Source organism: Cuculus canorus, chromosome 1 (genome assembly GCF_017976375.1).
Source record: "Cuculus canorus isolate bCucCan1 chromosome 1, bCucCan1.pri, whole genome shotgun sequence".
NCBI classification, from domain to species: Eukaryota; Metazoa; Chordata; class Aves; order Cuculiformes; family Cuculidae; genus Cuculus; species Cuculus canorus.
In genome coordinates this window covers 22,254,876-22,277,763 of record NC_071401.1, presented here as the reverse complement: position 1 = coordinate 22,277,763, position 22,888 = coordinate 22,254,876, and the positions used below count along the sequence as shown (strand labels likewise).

The 22,888-nt window shown below is 41.5% G+C and overlaps 1 protein-coding gene across 2 annotated transcripts in view; it reads left to right on the top strand.

Annotated features, from left to right (window-relative positions):
• The window catches only part of FLT1 (fms related receptor tyrosine kinase 1), a 111,784-nt gene that overhangs the window by 35,248 nt on the left and 53,648 nt on the right, over positions 1 to 22,888 (top strand). For both annotated transcript variants that reach the window (XM_054066874.1, XM_054066882.1), the window contains exons 9-11: positions 261 to 430; positions 839 to 998; positions 16,813 to 16,927. In XM_054066874.1, the coding sequence (XP_053922849.1) occupies positions 261 to 430; positions 839 to 998; positions 16,813 to 16,927 (445 nt within the window). The remainder of the gene's footprint in view (positions 1 to 260; positions 431 to 838; positions 999 to 16,812; positions 16,928 to 22,888) is intronic.

Genomic DNA, 22,888 nt, shown 5'->3' with positions numbered 1-22,888 from the left:
AATCTTCAGCAACTCTCAAGTACTATAGAACCCTATCAGATCCTTATCAATTTCAATATATAGGATGGTATTCTCCAAAGTGCTTTCTAAATATCAGCAATCTTATTTTTAAGGGAAGGATAAGCCTCTGGTAAACAGAATCTCAGACTGTAAATTCAGTCCTTGCCAAAAGATTGAGAAATATTGTGAAATGAAATAATGCAGGCATTCTAAGCAACATTATTTTTCAAAACTTTGATTTCTGGAATTCTTTCAAACAGGTTGAAAGATGGGCTACCTGCTTCTGAAAAGTGTGCCCGGTACATGGCTAAAGACTATTCTTTAATTATCAAGGATGTTGCTGAGGAAGATGCTGGAAACTACACTATAATATTGAGCATACGACAGTGGAATTTGTCTAAGAATCATACAGTCACTCTTACAGTAAATGGTAAGCTTGCAGCTTGTTCCCATGCTTCCCCTGAATATGCAAAGACTAAAATTTTCATTGAGCTAGATTTTCATTGATCTTGCACAGTTCAGATCGTCGTGGATTTTCTTATTGACTTCCATGGACCCAAATCCAAGCTCCATATGCAGGGTGTCAGACCTATCTTGGAATCCAGTGACCAACATTTGTTTTCATTAGAAAGATTTCTGTATTCTATGGTCACATAGTTATTCCTGATGACTTAAATGTGTTACTAACTGCTCATCTGACTCGACTTACTCCTGCTTTTTATTTGGTTCTCCTGGGGATTTTTCTTATTACTCACCCTGCAGGAATGTAGTATTTTCCTGATCATGTGATACATTGATCAGCTGCTTGTAATTGCTTTCCAATTTTTACCCTTTACAGTTAAACCTCAGATATATGAAAATGCTGTGTCATCATTCCCTGATCCCAATCTGTATTTACTGAACAGCAAACAAGTGCTGACATGCACTGTGTATGGTATTCCTCAGCCTAAAATTACATGGATGTGGTATCCCTGTAGACAAAACCATTCTAAGACAAGGTAAGACAGCTTCCTTAATTCTATTGAGCATTTCTTCCCTTACTATTGCATTTAAATATTTACTTTTACAAGAATAAAGCTTGCTGTGACCATTGCTTTGTTATTGGAGTTTGTATACCTTTATCTATATATTTTTAAAAAACACGTAGGCACAATGCAATTTTTTCTGAATCATTATTTGACAGTGGATGGTAGAGTTGTTATTTCATATTGCTACTTCGGTTTATTTACAGTTCACTAGTCTTCACAGAATCATTGAATCATAGAATCATAGAATAGTTTGGGTTGGAAGGGACCTTAAAGATCATCTAGTTCCAACCTCCCTGCCATAGGCAGGGACACCTCCCACTAGATCAGGCTGCCCAAGGCCCCATCCAGCCTGGCCTTGAACACTTCCAGGGATGGGGCATGCAATATCCAGATGCGATAATTGCTTTTAATTTTTATGGGGGAAGTCTTGCAGACAAAGTCTTGCAAAATTCACAGACTTTTCCATGGAGATTTCCATGCTTTCCTCCATGCACAGTGATTCCACTGTGTGTCCTCCTTTGAAATTCAACAGAAATAATCTTAAAGACTCTTTCCAATATGAAGGTCAAATCTCTTGTATGATACATTGACTCATAGATTCAGTTCAGCAAGCCAAACGTGCCCAGCGTTCTCCAGGTGATATTTCAACAGGGTAAAATATAAATGGCACCATATAAGCCTGATGCAGATGTAGCACTTAACCAATCCTCTTTTATATTCAAGCTTTATTTTCAACTTACTTTCTTACGATTACAAGTTTTTGTGTTGACTCATTTATCCAAAGCCCTTTCTGAACCATGAAGTCTAACAGTCTTAATGGTTACCATTCAACTTCTACAATGGCATTAGCATTAAGCTACTATTGGAGAGTTCAAATATGCAAGGTATTTGGATCACAAAACAGTACAAAGATGTCTGGAAATCTAACAGAAGTTTAAGAACCAACATTTTCTCAGTTTCAATTGAAGCTAATGATTTTACATAGGATTTAACTTCTTTAATGCTTTCATAGAATTGGGTTTTAGTGCTAGTACAGTCAAATATTTAAGCACGTGCTTAGCTGCATGGATACAAGACACCATATTCAATTAAATAGGTCAAGCATCTTATTTCAAATTAAGAGTGCTTGTAAGTTCTTTGTGATCAGTCAGGGATGGGTCAGCACTTCCTAGAAACACACATATTTTTTTCCAATTATGTCTTGCTTTGGGGTTTTGCGAATAAGTGGCTTTCTGTGCCCTTCTCACCAAGAGGTGGCACTAACAATCTCTCTTTTTACTAGAATAGGTATAATCTGAAATTCTTCTTTTCAAGAACAGGTGAAGGCTGCATTGCCTCTATCATCTGATATGTTACCTTGAAATGACAAGTCACAGAATCCTGAGTAGTAATTTGGTATTGCTTATAGGTGCAAGATGTAAGATAAAAGAAACTGCAACATCTTTTAAGTAAGGAAATTTCGTGAAAGGCATATATGAAAATTTTCAATATATAGTTTCTTTCAAGCGTTTATGCATCTTTGCATACTCTGGATTGAAATCATGGCACAGCACTGATGAAACAGTTGGTTCTTCTTTGGGAGTTGGAGTGGTACTTTTCCGTTGTCAAATATTTCCTTCTGTTAACAAGAAGAGATCTGCACTACTACACAGTAGAGTGTGTCATCAGAAATATAAATTAATGTCTGCAAGCAGGTGTTAATAATGTGCTAAACTGTAGACTCAATTAAATGCTAATTAGAAGTGTGTTTGAGCAGGTGATCAAAGGAGAAATGTAACAATTTGAATCAGCTATTGGCTCTGTTACAAGGTTGTTTCCAGACTTGTTTCCAAATTGCCTTTGTAATTGTTCTATGACAATTCTCTTTAGCCCCCTCCCCTTCCTTCTCCTTTAAACGTTCATTGAAAACATAGTCTGGAGGACATAATTTTTAATGGTTTGCTTAAGGGGAGTGGAAAGACTCTCTCTGAACAATATGATGTCAATTAACTATCACAGAAAGGCAGAAATATGTGAATAATTACGTTTCCCTCCTGCTCTGATAAGGGAGGCTCCTTGGCAGCTGGCACATCTTGCTCAAGCTGATGTCTGTGCCAGTTCAAGTGTTCTTCCTGACAAACTGGGGGACTCTTTAATCCCACCTATTTCATTGTACTTTCCTCTTTGTTTGAGAGGAGGTTTGCCTAGACAACAGATTTAAGATGTGTGTACCTTGTGCGACAGATAAAAAAAAATGTATCTTATTCTGCTATTATAGCGTTTATTTGGATTTACATGCCCAATGTTGGGTTTCCAAGGTTAAAATGTTGCTCTATTTGTGCTCAAGTAGTGGCTCTTTCTCTGTAGAGATGTACTTTGTACCTGAAGCTGGTAAACCAACACGGGTTACCATTATTCAGTTCACGGCAGTAGGGATTCTCATCAAGTTTCTCACATGTCGCTCAATGGGACAGAGGCACACTCTGAGTAGGAGACACTGTTGCTGCAAAGACCCTGGATCTGTTTGCACTATGGTTTATATATGTGCTTAACTTCACATCACTTGAGTACTATCACTGAAAACTGGGGAATGACACAGTGCATAAATTAGATGTTTTTATTTTTGTAGAACTGTTGCCTATGTGCTCCTTAATAGAAACCATTAGGTTATCTGGCTGCTTGTTTCAATTTCTGTTCCAGACAGTATTTTGGTTTCAAAAATCTAAAAATACCTTGGTGGATACCATTCCATTTTAAATAAAATGAAAATATTAATACTTTGTGATTAATGAAATCAATTTGCATAACTCATCTCTCTAAATCATTCAGACTGGTTTCAGGAAGCCAGCCAAGTTAAACTGTTTCCATAGTTTCCTGCTAACAAATTAAAAAAAAAAAAAAAAAAAAAAAAAAGCTGTAGAATTGCTCAACAAACTTGACTTTCAGGAATGTGGAGAGATCAACGTCATTAAAATTCCCTGTTCTTCATTTTGTTTAAAAATTACTTTGCTCAAACCAACTCTGTTGCCATTAAATGACATTTTGTTAGCTAGCTAGATGGATAGGTGGAAAGACTCTGTTCCAATGTTCACCCCAGCAAGGAAACATAGAAGAATCAAGAAAAACGAGAAGCAAAGACAAAAATCAAGAGGCAAAAAATGTTTGGGTTTTTTTTTAAAGCTTATGCAGAGCTAAAGAGCTAATCTCAGACATGGCAGGCAAAATAGACAGTAGAGGATGCAATGAGGGTTAAAATAAAATACAATTAAAAAAAATAAAATTAGTCTTTCTTAAATGATTGAGAAAATTCTTTTCCAGTGTCATCTTACTGCAGCTTATTCTGCTGCTCTGTAGCAGATGTGTACCTTCCCAGCCTGGGCAGTCCTCAGTCGCTGAGTGGATATAGCAGAAGGCAGCCTGTGGGACATTCATTTTGCAGTGTCCATCAGCCTCCTTGGCCTTTTCCCTTCCTCCCTGGAGTTGTTCTTTCTGGCCTTGTTTTTGCTTAGATTGGGTTGTCAGCAGAAGGGCATCCAGTGGCAGGGCTTGTCAAGGGTTTCTGGAGCCAGACAGACCAGGCTCCACCTAAAACGCATCAGCTCTGAGGCTGCGGAATGAGCATTTGTACACTGGGAATGTACTTGATGTTAATGGTTCTTGACCTGACTCTCTTCAGCAGATCTGCTTTTATCTTAAACTGGTCTGGCAGAGATTGCCAAGAAAGGCACGTGGGACATAGATATTGCTCAGTGGAAGAACTGGTTTCCTCAGCAGTTGTGCAGTGTCATTTGGGAGCAGTTTCTTTCTCTGGACGTTTCCATGTGGGAAATTCAAGAGAGAACTGCATCATGTTTTGCCCAAGCCCTGACCAATCAGCCCTTCAGAAACTGCAAACAGCTGAAATTTTACCTTGGGTGTTCCAGCTCTCCCACCACCTCACTGCCTCCTCTCTCCTTGAGCAGATGTTTTGTTTAGCTTTAAACCAAATATCAGATTTTTATTTTACAGCCCTGCCGCCTGTAGTTGCATGGCTTTTTGCTTCTATTTTATTTTCTTTGTGCACGAGGGAGAAAGAAACCTAATGGCATTGTGGAAATACCTATAAAATCAAAGTCACTGGAAAAATGAGTACCCGATTCTCTGCCTCCTTGACTGTAGTGTCCGTATATGAACTCTTCTCGGTGGTAAAACCATCTAAACGGTGGGATTGGGAATGAAGGAGTTGAATAACTGAGTCTGAGGACAGAAGCAGACAGTAGGGGCCAGGGGCTGTGCAGCAATGCCTAAGCTGGTGCTGCTGCCAAAGAGCTAATCTCAAGAAACCACAACGTTTGTGACGCTCTGGTGTGTGGGGATCCTCATTGAAATCACTACTGATTTAACACCAATGATAAGGGAATATTACCTCTCTTCAAGGCTTGTCTGCAGTGCAAAGGTGGGATCACATGAATGGTTTTCTACAGAAATAGCTCTTGTCACTACGAAGGTATGAAGAGGAGCATGTTGTGGATCTCAGCAGTGCAAAACCTAGAGGTTTTCCTTGAACTTTCTGCAGAGATATAGAAAGGCTGAAACTTCCATGATGAAAGTGCATAGCCAGACTCCCACCGGCTTCAGTGAAATAGGAGGCAGACCATGTGTGCACAGCAGTCTTAATTGCATTTCTGTATTGTTTATGTCAGTGTATTAACAAGGGATTGAAAGGCAGAATCATTAGGATGTGCTTGGATAGATTATCAGGGGAAATCAGATTTGGAACATCAGTGAGGTATGTAAAATGAACAAGTAAAGAACAAATGTTAATTGTACTTAATTAGAAATGTACTGAACCACCCAAATTTAATTGTTGGATGTCTGCAAACATTGATGCCCATTAGTTTGTCCACAGCGACCGTTTTTGTTCCTCATGCCACCTTCTATTTTCGGGAAGGGGAAGTTTGAGTGCTTAGAAGCTGGTAAAAGTAGGTCAGATGCCATTAATAAACAGGTAGTTCAAAAATGCCTTTGTTTAATTTGACATGTGTCCAGATCCTCAGCTCTAAATTCACACTGGCTGAAGATCTGACTGGTGGCCTTTGTGCCTTCCACTCTCTGTTACAAGAAAGTCTTCCTTCAGTGGACTAGTAATGTAAAGGTACTTAAAAAGGCTACATGAAAAAATATGCTAACTATTCCCTTATTTTGCTGTGTTTGGGGCATCGATAAAAATCAGACCCTGTGTTCTTCATATATCTTTAAAAAATGGAGAGGGACAGACATGAGTGTATGCGGTAGCAGTGTGGACTTGCAGAGAATATGAAACCAGAAGAAAGAGAAGTGAAATAATATCTGATCTACTTCAGCCAGAAGGAGTAATGTGCTGAAGCATCTCATTCCACAGTTCCACTGTGAGCTCAAAGGCAGTCCTCTGAAAGCAGCTAGTAGGACTGTATCCTTGTCCTCAGTCAATATCTTTGATTTTTTTAATATTTTACTTACAAAATGCTGTAAGAATCAGACCTGGCATATACATATGGGTAAATATTACCCATATTGGCATATACATATGGCATATACATACCCATAGGCATATACATATTGGCCCCTCACCACAAGAAGGATGTTGAGGCTCTGGAGCGTGTCCAGAGAAGAGCAACGAAGCTGGTGAGGGGGCTGGAGAACAAGTCTTATGAGGAGCGGCTGAGAGAGCTGGGGTTGTTTAGCCTGGAGAAGAGGAGGCTGAGGGGAGACCTTATTACTCTCTACAACTCCCTGAAAGGAGGTTGTGGAGAGGAGGGAGCTGGCCTCTTCTCCCAAGTGACAGGGGACAGGACAAGAGGGAATGGCCTGAAGCTCCGTCAGGGGAGGTTCAGGTTGGATATCAGAAAAAAATTCTTCACAGTAAGAGTCATTGGGTACTGGAACAGGCTGCCCAGGGAGGTGGTCGAGTCGCCTTCCCTGGAGGTGTTTAAGGAACGGGTGGATGAAGTGCTTAGGGACATGGTTTAGGGAGTGTTAGGAATGGTTGGACTCGATGATCCAATGGGTCCTTTCCAACCTTGTGATTCTGTGATTCTGTGAAATAAGCTTGAGAAATACATGCTATACACTGAGTACAGTTTACCCCAGTCTGTCCTCAGGGTAGCACAGTGAATGCACTAATGAATTTATTCTGCAAGCTGTTGAATAGTTTCACTGTGGGTCTTAGTTGAACCGTAAGCCTAAGCTTTCGAGTTTTGTGTTGCTGGTTTTCAAACCATTTTAAATCAAAGTTTTTCCAAGTCTATTTAAAACATTTTGGAAACCAAAATGTATTATGTTGACAAGCAATTTGTTTAGTTGGTTATTGATCAAACCTAAAACATAAGGGCTACAGTAACATCTAGATGGTCAGGAGTCCTCTACTTATCATACTTCTAACCCTCACTCTTCTATGGTTTTTTCACTTGCTGTTCCTTGTTTTTTTCCAAGTTTGTTTTTCCTTTTGTTGCTTTCACAGGGTGGTCTGGTGGCTTTACTAGGGACAGTATGACACCCGGTCTTAAGGAAGAACACATAAGAGTTCATGCAGGCAGTGGGATATTATTACTTGATCTTTTACTCACTGTGGTCCAGCCTATAGAAAATAAAGTGTGTGACAGGCTGTATGTGAGGACTGCACATTATGAATGAGACGCTGGACACTGATGGTGTCCGAGGCAGTTGGACATCCCACCCCATAGCCAGAAGCCTACTCCTGCACTAGCAGGGGCGCTTGGCCAAAGGAAGGCACCAGGTCAAGCTCTGTGTGCGCTTAGGAGTGATTGTGAATGGACTACTATTACTAGATCAAGTACACCTTTTAAAAAAATACACAAACTTGAGTTAGCATCCCTTTTCCCTTTATGTGTATGCCTTACAAAAAGCCGTTGCAAAAGGCTTTGAACTGACAAGGCATATGAGGTAAGATCATGCTCTGAAAAAAATATTCAGTTAAAAAATAGAAAACAGAGGTTAAGAAGGCACACCCAGTTCTTGCAGCGTAGGGAGGCGACCAGTGAAGTTTTTCAGGAGCTGGTGCCGGGATCTGTACTTGTCAGCATGTTCAGAAATAACCTGGAAAAGGTGGTAAGTAGGTGACAGAGTTTGCTGATGATGCTAAGTTATTCAGATTTGTAAGGATGAGGGCTGATTGTGAAGAAATGCAGAACTATATGAATCTGGTTATCTGAGTGATAAACTGCCAGATGAAATTCACTGAAGATAAATGTGCATGATGTACATAGGAAAAAGCAATATGACTTTCACATGTAAAATGTAAGTGTGAAAAGGCTGTAGATGTAAAAATGGTGTTGGCTGGTCATTGCTACCACAAAGAGAGACCTGAACATTGTGATACACCGGTTTTGTGAAAGCAATCACAATCATGAGCAGCTCAAGAACCAAATCAAATGCTAGGGATTACCAAGAAAGAAATAAAGAACAAAATAGAGAACATAATGATAACTCCAAGCAAATCCATAAATTGCCAACATCTTTTATACTGTAAGCATTTCTGATCCTTTCATCTGAAAGGATTCAGCCAAACTGGAAAGCACACCAAAAGGAGCAACAAAAAGGATCAAAGGAATTTCAGGGAATGAGAGGCATGTGTGAGGGGTGAGTGAAGAAGGAGGTCAAGGCTCTGCAGGCTGATAAAAGATTTCTTGGTGGCTATGTGATAAAGATCTACAGGTTTGTGAAGGGCACAGATGTCTGAGTATCAGTTGTGTATGTCTGTTCCAGTTCAAGTAGTAGGGGCCATTAAATGGAGCTAGGAGGAGCATCATTTGGGACATGAAAAGGAGATGGCTCTTCATGACGTGGGTAGCAGATCTGTGAAACTCCTTGCCAGGAGATTTTGAGGGTTTGGAAAGTTTGCACAAAGTCTTGGAAGATAAATCCACTAAAGTGTAGAAACGGGCTTCTTTGCAGGAAACTCTTGAGCTGATAATGATTGGTGACTGGAGGAGTATTAGGAGGAAGTACCTGAAGTTAGTCCTGTTCTTACTCATCCCCAACCATCTGCTTATGGTCATTGTTGAGGCAGGATATGGGGTAGATGGATCCTTGGTCTTATATCCACATCTGTCAGTATTTTCTCTTCCTGTTTTCCTTCTAATCAACTCCCCTCTCTCCTTAAAAATGTTTCCCTCCATTCTTTCCAATCCCTTCCTTGTTTTCTTCGTGCACTTCCAGTCCCTTGCTCCAGCCAGCCCTGAGTTGCTCTCAGACCCCTACTTGCAGTGAGGGTGAAAACAAACCATCTTGAAAAACATAACTTCAGTGCGTCAATAGCTCTTTCATCTCATCTACTCATCACTGGGAAATGGAGAATGGGTTAACTGTGCTTCCAGCTTGTCAGCAAGACAAGGAGTATTAAGGACTATGTTAACTCCTTTCTAGAGCCAAGAGGATCCAGTCAGGGTAGCAAAAGAAAGGAGAGGAATTACGGCATTATAAGAAGGTGTTGGAAATACCTGGATCGTCGCAGTCTATAGGTGTGAGATTGTGTCTAGAGGTCAAGTGAGCTGTTAGGGGTGACTTGTGCATAGAAAATAAATTATGCTGGAAGGTTCTGAACAATATGTTGGGGTTTATATGTATTTGGAAATAGAAGAAACAGAGTGTAAGAGTGGACATTGCATATAGAGGTTTCATGGTCTTTCTCATTAAGTTTCTAACAGCTCAACCAAATCAGAACTTCCTTCCAGTACAACACATACTTTTAAAATAAAGTGCTTTTTCCCAGCAAGAAGTTCTAGTTCCACTAGAGACGTGGAGTGACGTCTCTAGTTCCAGCCAATATTCAGCTCCTCTATGGAGGACATGGAGCACTCCTGGAGAGAGAAAGTGGAGGCTAAGTTATAGTGACAGTTACAGTAGGGGAGATGAGAGTGTTTACAGTCTAGCAAAGGAGGGAAGGGAGGTGGACATGATGGAAGGAAGGGAGGATTGTCTGAAATGTGATGGCATTCTGTGTCCATGAAGAATGCTAAGGAGTGTGAAGCAGGAAACAGAGGGTGAAGAAGCAAAATATATTGACCTAATAACCAACCCAAGGTGAGAAAGTTTCGGGTCAGCTGAGGATGTGCAGAAAATGAAAAATTACTTTCAAATGCTGTTGAGTTCCCTAATGTCTAAGGGTCTAAGTACTGGCAAAGAAACTGAAAGCAAAACGTGGTTTTTGAGGACCCTCAGTTTCAGGTATTTGCATTTCTTTTGTGAATAGCTGGTGTTGCATGGTGCTCAGTTTTGCACATGTCAAAGCAGTTTTTTTTCCTGTGGAAATGTGAGCATGGGCTGATAAGGGCTTGAAAGGTGGAACAGGTAAGGCTGCTGTTGATCTTCCTGCTTCTTTTGAGATAGTTCAGGTCAATCAGCTTTCTGTGGTAGCTTACTGGGCTAGTTCAGGGCAGGCCATAACGTTTGGAAAGGATGACTGTGAAACACTATCCATTTAGCTGCTTGCATTTAGATAATAGTAGGAAAGACAGTGTATAGCTGTCAAACACTTTCTTTTTTCCGTAGAGCCATGGTGATGTGCAACAGGACTGCAAATACTACATATCCTATTGTTGTCAAAGACGCTTACTAGGATGAGGCATTCAGGGCATTGGGAATCTCACCTGGAGAATGCACTTTCTGTCAAATTATCCCCTCAGTGAGGACACAGAGCATCCTACAAAACAGGAAATAACTCAGTCCTCACTCTGGCACCTGAGCAGTGCACCAGGGGCCCAAACCCAGTCTAGTGCATTGAGGCCATTGAGAAATCTTTCAGCCACCAAGCAGCCTAGCAGTTAATAGCTTTTCAGCACAGCTAATAGAGGCCAGTGTACTTGGTCACAAGTCCACTCCCACACCAGAGACCAAGGGTGGTGAGTGGCGATGGGGAGCTGCTATTCTCTGGGGTGTCTGAGTGTGTCTGAAGCGAGATGGGCTGGTGATGTTCCCTCTGTTCTTGATGGTCAAGCATTGATGCTGCAGTGGGCAGCAGTACAGACCAGTAAGTGAAAGCAGAAAAGCTAAGAATGAGACATGCAAAGGAGGATCCTGCACCACTCTCACTAGGACTTCTTATTTGGCATTCTTTGCTGAGCTCCTAAATAGGTATAAATAAACAAACTACAATGTGTGATGTAAACTGTATCCAGCTCATGCTATTTGTAGATTTCCTCCTAGCCCCAATAACCCACGTACTCCTTGTGAGTGAGTGTGAGTAGGGGAAGGTGCTTGGAATGAACTCCCAGCTGGCCGAAGCTTTGCCACTGAATGTGATCGGGCTGGCATTTCAACCTCCAACTGTTTATTTTTGACCTAGAGTGGGAACACTTGGACCATAACTTCCTAATGGACAAGTGCATTAATGGTGTTACAGCCAAAGCTCACAGAGCACATTGGCAGGGGGCCAGCACACGTTTTCCCCCTCCACCCCCATTAGGCACGTTTCACAACCCATACATGCTCCCTGCTACTATTTTCCCTCTGTGTTTCCTGCCTCAAATTGACTCGGTATTCCCCAGGACACGTGGCTATGCCAGCCTCACGCTACCAATTGCACAGTGCTGGACCACGGCATGGAGCAGGCGAGGACTATGTCATTCAGATTTTTCTGATAACTTCCAAGTGGAAAACAGTTCCTATATATTCTTTACAATTCCAGGAATTTCTGGAGTTCCTGTCTTAAAGTTAGTGTTGTCACTACCGCCTCTTGAAAGATGTGAGTCAGCCCGACTTGAATTTGTAATAACATTTCCTAGATGCTGCTAGGAATTGATTGCTATCCTAAAAAAAGGATAGATGCTGAGAAAAATATTGTGTCTGCTCTTAATCACTCTCGAAAAAGTCACTATCGGTGACAGAGTGGTTTCCTCTTGCTCCTAGTACTGGTACAACTGCCAAATACTACCTTACTAAACAAGAGTATGATTGAGGCTGCCAATGGCTTTGCCAAGAGGAATGCTTAGAGAATTGAATGTGGTATTACAGGAGGTAAAGACTACAATGGCCTCTGGCATCGCACAGTAGGGTTCGAGAGGGAGGAGCTGAGAAGATGGCAAGGCAGAAAATGAATATTTTTCCAACTGATATGGGGATCAAGGTTCTTTTGCTGCTGTTTCTCACAGTACTACTTAAACTGCAAATTCCTGTCTCCAGGATGGGGAAGATGATGTGTCTGGACACAAGCTGAGTCTAGGGCTTTCATGTAGTCAAATCTGTCCTGTGAATAAGTAGACAAATCCTTTACTTCAGCCTCCTATGCTGCACTATAAATCACTGAGGTGACAATATAACGTCTTTTCTTCTGAGATCAGTAGTCTCATAGGTAGGAGTTTGTCTTGGAGCAGGTTTGTAGTTGGATTTCAGTGAAATACATTAAGATGACTTAAGTACACTCTTACCCTGGAAACTTTTCCCCATCAATAGTTATAAATATACCACGCTATTGTGCTTGGCATGCTGTGTGCTAATAGAGGTGAGGGCTCTCAAACTCATTAGGAAAGGGAGCAGGCTGCAGAGCAGGGTAAGGACAGTGTGAAGCTAAGGTTGATAACCATGGCCTTGTCCAGAATAGGCCATGGGATTTTTCTTATCTCACTTTGGCAGGAGGTGCTGCTAGCTTCCTGTGCGAAATCAGGAGCATATGCTGCTTTCCTCTTGTTGTTTGGCTTCCTTTGCTACACAAGACGGTTCCCAGCACTGTGATTATCTTTGCATCTTCAAACATGGCACACTCAGCTTCCTCAAGGGCTTGATGTATTCTTGAGAAGCGGGCTGGCTCCCCTCCCCCAAGCCGCTTCTCTAGGGCCCCTGCTGGTGCCAGCTCTGCACATCACAGACCTTTTCTAAAGCTAAACTTACTTCTGGTTGCATAAACCTCCCTCCAGCCTTTCCAAAGAAGTGTAAATTCCCAAAGCTGAGGGCAGTGAGCAGGTCTGCCAGTGGAGCTTGCCCCACACTGCAGGCAGCCAGGCAGGCAGCATGTGCCACCGGCTTCCCTTCGTCCCCAATGCCAGCAGAGCCTCTTGCACCTCTCTTTCTTCCTATGCTGGGCTTCTCTTGGTACATGCAGGAGAATTAGCAGCTTCTGTTTTCACAAAGGAATAGCCTATCTCTCAAGCTTTTGACTCAAAGGGTGAAGCATGCTTGTGCGTGCGGGGGTGTGTGCATGTGCGCGAGCAGGCAACGGGCATGCAGGCACGCACGCAGGCACATGGAAAAACTACTTAGGGGTGAGAAACCAGATTGCTGTGCTTCTCCCAGTGCTCCACTAGGACAGCGGGATCTGATTCTCTTGCTCTGAGACTGCATAAAGTTTACAAAAGATACTTTGTACGCATACCCTCTTAGCATTTATTATATAGGACCCCCACACTTGCATAGTTGCACCCAAAAAGTTGGGACATTAAAAGAATCTGCAGGAAAACAGGTGTAAGAAGTGCTTGGAAATGTGCTGGCAGATATTAGCTTGTTTATCAATCTCTGTGCACACTGTGTGCTTTTTCATTAACCTGGTGGTAACCCTGCTGTAAGCTTTCCTGAAGATGCAAAGCAATGAGGCTCATCCCACAACAAAACATTTCAGGAATTCATGCACTCCAGAGATATCTTAATTAAGATTTAGATATCCAAAATTCAGTGGGATTTTCCTGCAAACACAAGCAGATCTCGCTAGAAATAGAATACCATTGCTGTTTTACTGAGTGGATAATCCAGTTTGAAGTGACTTGTCATTTCTTTACCAAGTATAAAAATACATAGCTGATGTTATCTGAGGACACACGCAATGAAACATCAATTGAGTTAACGGGAAGATGATTGTGTACTTTGGTCCCAGCCAGAGTAAATTTTTATATTTTCATTTCTCTCTTTCTTTCCAAGCATCTGTACTTAACACAAACATTTGGTTTGATGACTACATCTAAGTTCAGTGGAGCTGTTCTTTCTGTTACAAAATGCCTGCTGTTACGAGCTGAAGTCAAGTTAGGAGGCAGGACTTTTAATTACTCTCATTTGTTCCTTCCCCATCTCTACCTGATGCTGCTGGCTTAAGCAGTGTCTTCAGGAGGCGCTGCTGGCAGCAGCAAGAGGAAGGATGACCAAGTACTAACCTGAGTCACCAGCTCAGAAGATTGGAGGTGTTCTCTGTCCCTTAATTATGCTAGTGTATTTGAGGTTAAAGTGAGAGTATTTGGCAGCTGAGGAGGGAAAGTGTGTGGTTCTGCATCCAAAAGGATGAGTCTGAGTCTTGTCCTAGACTTTGCTGGCAGCAGTTTTGCAACTCATTTGTAAACGTTTGCTGATCCAGCAGACTGTGGAGATGAAGTGGCGCATATGACAGTGTTCATATCTCCTGCTGTGTACTGTGGGCTGTTGGATATTGTATTCTCAGCTTGATTGTGATTCCTTTTTGTCAAAACCATGGACAACAGATATTAAGTGTATTTGAATTTCTACTATAATTGGCATTAACATTGCAATTAGCAGTTTGGAGATAGTATGGTATGTGGAGTCAGTAGAGTTCACATATGTGCCTCCAGGGCTAATATCCAGTGCTTTACATGTGTTTTTCTTGTTATTGTCATGTTATTGTAATTATGATGGTGGTTTTTATTATGGTATTAATGAGTAATCAGCACCCTATTGTGCTAAGAATCAACAAAACATAACGCTGTTCTCATCCCTAAGCCATTGCAACGTAAATATATATGATCTTTTTCAAGGAGTTATGAGGATGAGTATAATAATGACTAAGCCTGCAGGCTCCAGAGCTGCAAGGAGGGAGATTGGAGATGCCTTTCAGAGCTACACAAGCAGTTTCTGAATATGCATTGTACTTTCTTTCTCTGCTTTACCAAAATATGTGTCTCTGTAAGGCATTTTATAGTAAAAAGCACAAATATTCAACATGGTAACAAAGAAACATAAATTCATTCTGTGAGTAAAGATAGCAGTTTCCATCTATTTTAAAGGATGAACATTTTAAGAATATTTTTTGACTGTGGATGAAATGAGATTTTGGGGGTCTCAATCTTCCTATACAGGGATTGCCCAAATACCCAGTCACAGGGACATGCCTTTGATACAGCCTGTTTGTGTGATTATGGTACTGGCATCATGAAATAAGTTCTGATATCTGCTATGGCATGGAAATGTTATCAGTTTACCAACATTATTATGTCTTCTGTGTTGTAGTCTTGTTACAGAGCCAGACTTCTTAAAGGATTAAGGATTCAAAGTAGATGTCATCTATCTTTCTGAACAATTTTTAACCCATTTTTTCTCATGTGAATGCATCAGCTGTCTTAATGCAGTGGTCTTTCATCTTCAACGATCGTTGAGGATTAGCAGTTGGCTTTTAAGCCAGAGTTTGGAAGAAATGGCTGTGTAAATAGGGCTTTCTTGCTGTGCTATTGCTCCTGTCCTCTCTCTATGCATGAAAGACCATGGCCCGCTCCTGTTCTTTGTCTTTTCAGCTCACTGAGCCTCATACTGCATGTTAAGAAAATTGGGCAGACAATCATATATCTATGCTAATGATTATGGCCCAAGTTAGTTTACACATCATCATTTTAAGCTGTAGCAGTATCTGCTAAGATGCTGGCCAGTTTGACGCAAAGCTGCACGATTTAAAACAAACATGTAGTGTTAGTGGACCATTGATATTATAAACAACATGAAGTTTGAGCAAACTGCACATTTAGCTGAAGGGAAACGAACATCATTCTTTGGTCAAGATTGCATCACATGCCATTATCCAGTCACCGGGCTTTAAAGGTCATTTCACCAAACAACTGATATCCATGTCAGAACTATTTGATTAGAGATACTACAGTTGTTATCTTTCAAATTCCTGGAAGATCAAAGGAACATATCATATTTGAAAGAGCTTGACCCTGCTGAAGGGTTAAGCTCTACTGTTGAAGCTGGAATTGAACAAGCCACGAGTAAATTTTGGAAGATAAGCAAAACTTGATATCCTTAAAGAAGAATAGGGACAGACAGCATTTAAGGAGCATTCCAATGTGTTTATTTCCATGTGTACCAAATTAGGCTTTGGGAAACAAATTAGCTCTACCATGACCACACCTGAATGTTCTGATTAGAGGCCAATTTGTTGTGTAAGGCAAAAACATTTTTTCCCTGTGATTGCCATTCATCAACCTAACTTTGATTTTTTCAGATTAAACGAACATTTAAATCTCTTTGGCAATTAGATATAGTTTTGTTTAACATTGTTTTGTGAATTTACAGGATTACAGTTATTTTTACTGTGTGTCTTGTAATCATTGTATCCCAGTATAGAAACTTTACCATTTTGTAAACTGAACTGAAGAAAACATTCAGAAATGAGAACTTGCATTGTTTTTCATTAGTAAAACAGCATCCAATACATTATGGAATTAATCTTGAGACAAATACCACTTGCCTTGAATTTAATGCTGAAAATAACATGAACTCATGTTTGAAGACAGACCTGAACTATGACAATGGCTGAAAACATGGAGCATTGGAAATAGGAGGTTGGTCTTGCACAGCCTTGTAATTAAGATTGTAAATTCTGACCTCCCATCCCCAGTGGGTTAAATGTTAGCAAGTACTCCAGAGAACTAATACTTAAGGAGGGGCTGTAGTAGTGGCTCCAAACCTCAAGATTTTATGAAAAGTAACCATAGTTGTCTGGTCATCACAACACTTGCAGTTCCCCTGACTGATCACTGTTATTGGAAGAATTGTTTTGTTTTATCTGTTGGAAGTTTCAGTCTATCACCAAATCAATAAAACGAATTTTTGTTGTCTTTAGGCATGGCTTTTGCTCTTATACCGAAGGATCTTTCATCCTGAAAGCTGGCAGCAACATAGGAAACAAGATTCAGAGCATCAGTGAACGAACAGCGGTAATAGAGGGTAAAAATAAGGTATGATTCCTTAGAGCAGACAACCTTTCTGTGTGACAGCATGTGTTGCAAAGGCACTGTAAGATGCTATCGAGGTAACAGTGAAGAAAACAGTATTTTTATGTTGTTCAGATTTGAAGAGCTACATACATGCAAGTAACTTCCGTACTTGGTATTTATCGGCTGAGATGCAGAGATGTAATTATTTGTGCATACAGTCATATTAAGGTAAGTGACATGTCAGGAGAGAGTATCAGTGGGATTCGCCATATCTGCTTTCTTAGAGCTGGTTGGGGCAGGGTTCCAGGCCATCTTTGCTTAATTTTTTGACATTGCAAAATTTCCTGTTGTTTTTTCCTGTGAGAATTAAACAATTTACTCTCATTAAAGGGTTTATTCACAGATGTGGTCCTAGATTATTGGATGACCAGGTCTTTTCTTGCAATAAAAAATTTAAAGGGCCGAATGAATCCAGATTACAGAAGCAAAGTTTGAGAGAGATCTCAGTCAGAGACAGTATGGTAGGGTTCATCCCAGCTGCATTAACTGTCCAAATGTTGTGTCTAGTCCAGGTCAAACATCCATTTATGGATCATGGTGAGATGTAGGCACTTCGAAAGGGCAAGTAGACCTGCTGTCTGTTGATGTCTAATATGGGAGAGAAAGCCAATGAGGTTAGCTTGCCTAAGGGCACGGAGGATTCTCCATCAGTTAAAACCCTCAAATCAAGATATTTTCCTAAAGCATGCCCAAGATCAACTGCACTTCTCTGGGCTAGATATGAGGCTGATTTGATGTGGTTGGGCAGCCTGCACAATGGAGGAGGTCAGGCAAAAACACACAATGCCGTGCTACAGTATCTGGTTTTACAGAGTAGTTTGGTTTGTGGCCGTAATGGCTGATGAGATTATGAATTTTAAAGCCTGCCTTATTCTAGGTCTGTCATTTCTAAGGACACTGAAATACTTCTTGTAATTCTAAGGGTACTGGGGATATAGTTTTCCTTTACCTGATGGCTGCGTTCTGTCTTCTGCATGTGAAAATAGATGTAAACTGTAATTACTCTCATGTTAGAGCCTTTTCACAGACCGCAGATTAAATAGGGCTTAGCATTCAGCCAAGAATCAGGCCTGGGACTACATTTTCTCCTGCTGTTATATTATTTAGAAAGTACCACAGGTGTTCGTGGCACCATTCCAATGCGTGGGAACAGGCTGGGTCCCAGTGAGACATTTGCTCTATTTAGCTGGCCACCTCTGTGTGCTTAAAGATCAAGGCAAAGATGGGAGCAAACAGCTTCCTAGGAGACACTATCGTAGGAAAGCACATGAAAAATGAGAGACAAGGAGGGATTTGAAGGAGGAAAGGGAAATCATTTCAGGCACAGGAACACACAATCTATTCCAAAGGCAAATGGTGAACAAAAGATTATGAGAGCGAGTTATTTTCCAGAAGGAATGTAGCCATGATGTGCTTGAAGTCTTACCTGTTCATAGGGTGCAGAAGGAGCTGGCTAATGATCAGACCTCACTCTCCTTGTTTGCCATGCATATTGGAGACAGTGGAAGAGGAGTGGCTGAAACGTCAAAGCAACTTCCAGTCCACAGCAAATAAATTCCTCCCTGGAGGGAGATGCTAATAATGGATCCTTGTGGCAGAACTACAAGTTTTGTTTGAAGTCTTTGGCAAGCAGCACTTCTTAAAAAATACACCAAGAAATGAACCAGGGCATGGTCTCTGCATGTGTTAACATAGGAAGTTTTGCAGTGAAACATAGTGGTTCTCCTTGGTATTATTTGTCTTCATGCTGTTTATTACATCTAAGAGAGGTCTACCTTGCACTGCTTTATTCCTCCTGCTCCCTATGGGGAAGGGGAAATTAGTGAAACAATCTCTTTGCTCCACTTTTTCACAGCTTTTCCAAGGTTTCTTCATTTCCACTGCCCTTCCATAGCTTTTCAAGCACAGCTGGATTGCTATTGTAAGTAGAAAATGCTCTCTAAGCCTGGGTTCCTGGCCAAGCTGGAAATTGTATGATTTGTGCACACACAGCTGCTCTAGAGCATCCAGGATTTTATGTTTTTGTTGGTTTGTTGTTTTTTTTTTCCCATGGGAGTCTATAGCTTTTCACTCTTTGCAGTCCAAGAAACATTCTTGGTCTCCCAGAGCAAACTCAAAGGGACACAATTCAGACAAAATCCTTCCTCCTCTGCTGGGATATTGTAAGACTGTTAATAGCACTGAGCTCACTGAATGCAGCACATCGTCACAAGTGTCTGGCTCCGATGGACTGCTACTGTGAGCAGTTCTGCTATTGCAAACAGCTATGAAAAGCTCTCTGAGGCACTTCCACATCAATGGAGTCCTACTATCTAAACAGAGTGTCTACCCCACTTCCATAGCCAAGCATGGCATGCATGATAAAAACAATGTCAAAGCTCAATGAAAACAATAAAGAGGTAGGAGGCAAAGCAGTCGGAAATGGATGAAGAAATTCAAAAAGTTGCACATCTGGGTTAGCATGAAAGAAGAAATGTGGGTGACCACAGGATGAGTTTATAGTGATGAGAGAATAGATGAGGAAGGAATGGTCAAAATAATACTTGTAGCAATCAAGGTAGCTGTTTTCACTTTGTTTAAAGACATTGTGCCTGCTCCACCTGTTTCTTGTATGTGCAACATGAGTCTCTCCAAAAGTTTGGATTTTCCCTGTGGTAGGTTTATTGGTTGTTTCTTTGTATGTGGTTATCAAGGTAGCCACAGGTATATTTTTAAAGTTGGAAAAAAACCAAACTCTGTGTCTGTATGGTTAAAGTAATGCAGGAAGCCTGTGCTACATTATTCTTCTGGTGACAGAGAAATCGTGACAGCAACAGTGTTTTAGTAACATTTCCGTTGAAGCCTCTCTAAAAGGACATTGAGAAACTCAAGTGGTATAATGGAAGAACTTTGTAACGTAAGCCATAATGCTTAATCAAAAGACAACTCTTGAAGTTACTTGATTTTCCCACACAAAGTTTTCATTCTCATTTTGCTGAACATTTCAGTGACTTCCTACAAAGTTGCTCTATTCTTAGGCTTATCTTGTAAAAAAGGTCACAGACAATCTCCTGTCATTCAGCTGCTAAAACCCATCACTTCTCAGTGTTCCCAACTAAAGCTAACTGCTGTGTATAACTCAGGGCTAATACTGGTTATTATTATTGTTAGCATGATCAGTGTTCATTAGAATGTCAGTGTGTGAATGACTTGCAGTAATGAGGTACAAAGAGCTGGTGTATTCATTGGTATCAGTACAAACATGCGTATGTTTTCTTCTATGTGTTCAGGCATGTACTGGTTTATCAACAGCTTTGAAAGAAGGAGTCAGTAGTCCTTATACAGGGGCACAGGGAACAAGGAGCTGCAGGAGACCTGGACAAAGACCCTGGGCATTGAGAATGTGCAGAAAAGTGCTAAGAAGGCAAGTTCAGATGAGAGAGTAGAAGGTGTTGGCCGAGAAGAAAAGTTGGTAAATCCAGGTGAAGGAGACAGTAGACAGGAGGGCAGTTCAGGACAGGGAAAAGTTGGAGGCAGTAGGACAAAACCTCCTTGTTTGGGGGGAAAGAACCTTCTAGAGCCACACTCTCAAGGACCTGAAAGGGAACAAACAGAAGGTCCCTGACTGCCCCATCTCCTCGCTGCTAGCGTATGTTAAGGTCTCACTGACAATAATAGGTACCATGGAAGCTGGGTCTATGTCACAGTGCAAGACTCCAGGAACTGTGTATGAAGAATAGTAATGCATGAAGTTGTGGATTATCATGTATGTGTATGTCTCTCTGTGTGTATGGCCTTGTTTTCCACTGTATTGCATACCTTACTGGTACAGAATTTTAGCAGTCCCATTCCTTGTGCATGACAAAGCCACTTGCCTTCAGGTGAAATAGAAAGTAATGACCCTGTAACAAGATTGTGCAAATGTAGGCTCACTCTTGTCCATCTCTGGTTTGGCTGTCAGTGATGCGTCAGCCTGGCATGTGCTTACTGTGAGCAGTATTAAAAACTGTGACCATCCAACATAAAAGTGGAGTGCAACATCATCACAACTTCTTACATATAAGTTGTGATGATGTGAAATAGGATGGATCCATTTCTCCTGCATCTTCTACACCAGGCCCTAAACCTGTAGCTCCCTTCTATGTCCCCTCGTTACTCATGAGACAAGGAAGCATGTAGTGTCTGTTCTCAGTCCCTACATGTGCCATCTGTCTGGCCAGTACAGCTGTGCTGATTGCCCATCTAAAAGCCAAAGCAGAAAAGAAAGCTGTTTAGATCACTACAATAAGGTTCATTTTGATCTTTCTCCTCTACCCAACAGCTGGTTTTCATGAAATGCATTAGATCTTATAAGTTTTGAGTTGTCTATCAATTTTGGCTGAAATTGGGCAATAGGTTAAAAAAAATTGCTGAGGATGTGGGGAGGAGAGGATACTGGCAGACAGATGGACAGGCTGGCAGACAGATGGACAGACAGACACTGTGATCTTCCTAGGAAGCCAGGCTAAAGATAGCAGCGGGAGTGCAGTTTGCCTCTCTTTCAGCACATTGTAACTTCTCCTGGGGCCTTCCTGAGTGCTACTAGAATCGCTGTCAACACTTCTAAGCAGATCCCTGGGAGGTGCCAGCTGAACCGAGCCCTCGGTGAGATTAAAACCAGCAGAACTTGGCAGCAGAACTGCCTCTGCTGAACTGCAGCTCCCTCCAGCTCCTGAAATCGATCCCCTCCCTTGGTATGCAAGGGCAGCGTCAATTAAGCGCTGCCTCACTGTATGAATTGGCCGCAGGGAGGAGGGCAGTGGGTGCCCCTTGTGTAGTTTTCAGTAGTGTGATCTCCTCACGAGTCGGCCAGCTGTGTTCAGTCTCATGGCCTTTTCTAGCAGGACAATACGGGATGCAGAGGGAAACTGCAGTTCTGCTTACTAAACAGCAGCAACTTGCCTGTCTGACACAGGAAGGTGCTCTCCTGGGTGTGTTCGTGTCCCGCTGCTGAAGATATTTTGGTATTTCTTCTGTGGCGATCCTGAAGGTGAAGTGTGTTGTCAAGATGTTTTGCACTGATGTTCCTCACCAACATGTGAAGCATGCAGATCATGTCTTTGGTATAGGCCAAACAATCCACTGGTTTGCTGCCAAGATTTTAACATGTGTCTTCCTAAGATAATATTCCTTTAGCCAAAGATAGAGCCGAGGGGGTAAGGAGAGAGCATTTCCATTTCTTTCCCATTTTTTTTAAACAAATACATTTTCTTAGAAGCATAGCTAGGAGGAAAATAACAATATTTGACAGACTTGTGCTAATCTGGTCAGTGCTGAAAGGACAGTATTTTGTTTTTTAAATGTATGGGCTGTTGAAAGAACTTAGCACAGCACAGCAATCTCTGGATGTAGCATGTTTATGCTTGTGTCTGCCAAAGCCTTCTAAGAGTCAGGAAAGAGTCATCAACCATTTTATGAATACTCCTCTTGCTTCTCTGCCATCAGCTGGAACAGTGGGAATCCTCTATCTAAGCTACTTTGAGACGAGAAATTCAAGCAAACCCTCTAGGGGAGAGACTGACCCACTCCAAGCACAATGATCATGCCAATTGCTTTGCATTCTCTTTCCTCCCGCAATCTTTTACTCATCGGTTTCCAGTGTGGACAAATCTGTAAATTCATCTTCAGTCTGTCAGGATTTCTGCTTTATGCCTCATTTATTTGCCAGCAGAATCAGCAGCAGTATGGGATTTGCTTCCCTAGCTGCTGGCTTTCAGATGAGCCTACAGCGTAACGCTGCAGCTAAGATGGGGGGTGCAGAAAGGAGGAATAGAGGATCAAAGCTTTGGTGGTAGATGGGGTTTGTGGATAGATGATGCTCAAGATGCCAAACATTCCAGGAAGGATTTACCCTATTTTGTCTGATCATGGCAACTGGATTCAGACTTTCTGTATATAATGTGG